The sequence below is a fragment of the Ceratina calcarata genome, unplaced genomic scaffold (genome assembly GCF_001652005.2).
Source record: "Ceratina calcarata isolate Rehan_Ccalc_2016 unplaced genomic scaffold, ASM165200v1 scaffold299.2, whole genome shotgun sequence".
Classification (NCBI taxonomy): Eukaryota; Metazoa; Arthropoda; class Insecta; order Hymenoptera; family Apidae; genus Ceratina; species Ceratina calcarata.
In genome coordinates this window covers 108,852-109,400 of record NW_017152359.1, presented here as the reverse complement: position 1 = coordinate 109,400, position 549 = coordinate 108,852, and the positions used below count along the sequence as shown (strand labels likewise).

The 549-nt window shown below is 38.6% G+C and overlaps 1 protein-coding gene across 1 annotated transcript in view; it reads left to right on the top strand.

The window, feature by feature from the left end:
• The first annotated feature begins 286 nt into the window (after positions 1-286).
• LOC113464216 (putative methylmalonate-semialdehyde dehydrogenase [acylating], mitochondrial) overlaps positions 287-549 on the top strand; it is a 102,050-nt gene continuing 101,787 nt past the window's right edge. The window contains exon 1 of the mRNA XM_026812888.1: positions 287-389. Within this exon, the coding sequence (XP_026668689.1) occupies positions 357-389 (33 nt within the window). The 5' untranslated portion in view covers positions 287-356. The remainder of the gene's footprint in view (positions 390-549) is intronic.

Here is a 549-nt window from a genome sequence, read left to right as displayed (position 1 = left end):
TACTGTTACTACATAGAGGTTAACAAACTACTGAGCGCACAATCTTATGAACCCGAGAATCCCGCTTGGCACGCTTGGCCGCAGCGTCGGTTAGGTTGGGTAAAGAACTCTCAACGAATGAGATGAGTGAGTTCCCTTCCTCCCATTTTAGTATTCTCCATTGATATTTCCCCTTTAACAATCGTAAAAACATCGGCTACGTCCCGATTTATACGAAATGAATAGTAGAAACAAGGCCGGACAAGGCCATCGACATATATACATATATACGTCGGCTGGAAAGTAGAATCAGTCGGTTCTCGCACAGACAGTATCAAACGTTCAGCTGGCTGTCGACGTTGTTACTGAATAAAATTATGGCTCTCCTTATTAATATTATAAAATGCGAGGTATGTCAGTGATTTACGATCATTTTATTTCCGTGTAAAATAATTCAGCTTAAGAACGGAGTTCTTAATCAGATATATTACGATCATTAAAACAATTTAAGAATCACGAGGATAGTTAACTCATTTATTTGAACACAGTGACTTCTTGTTCAAATACGTT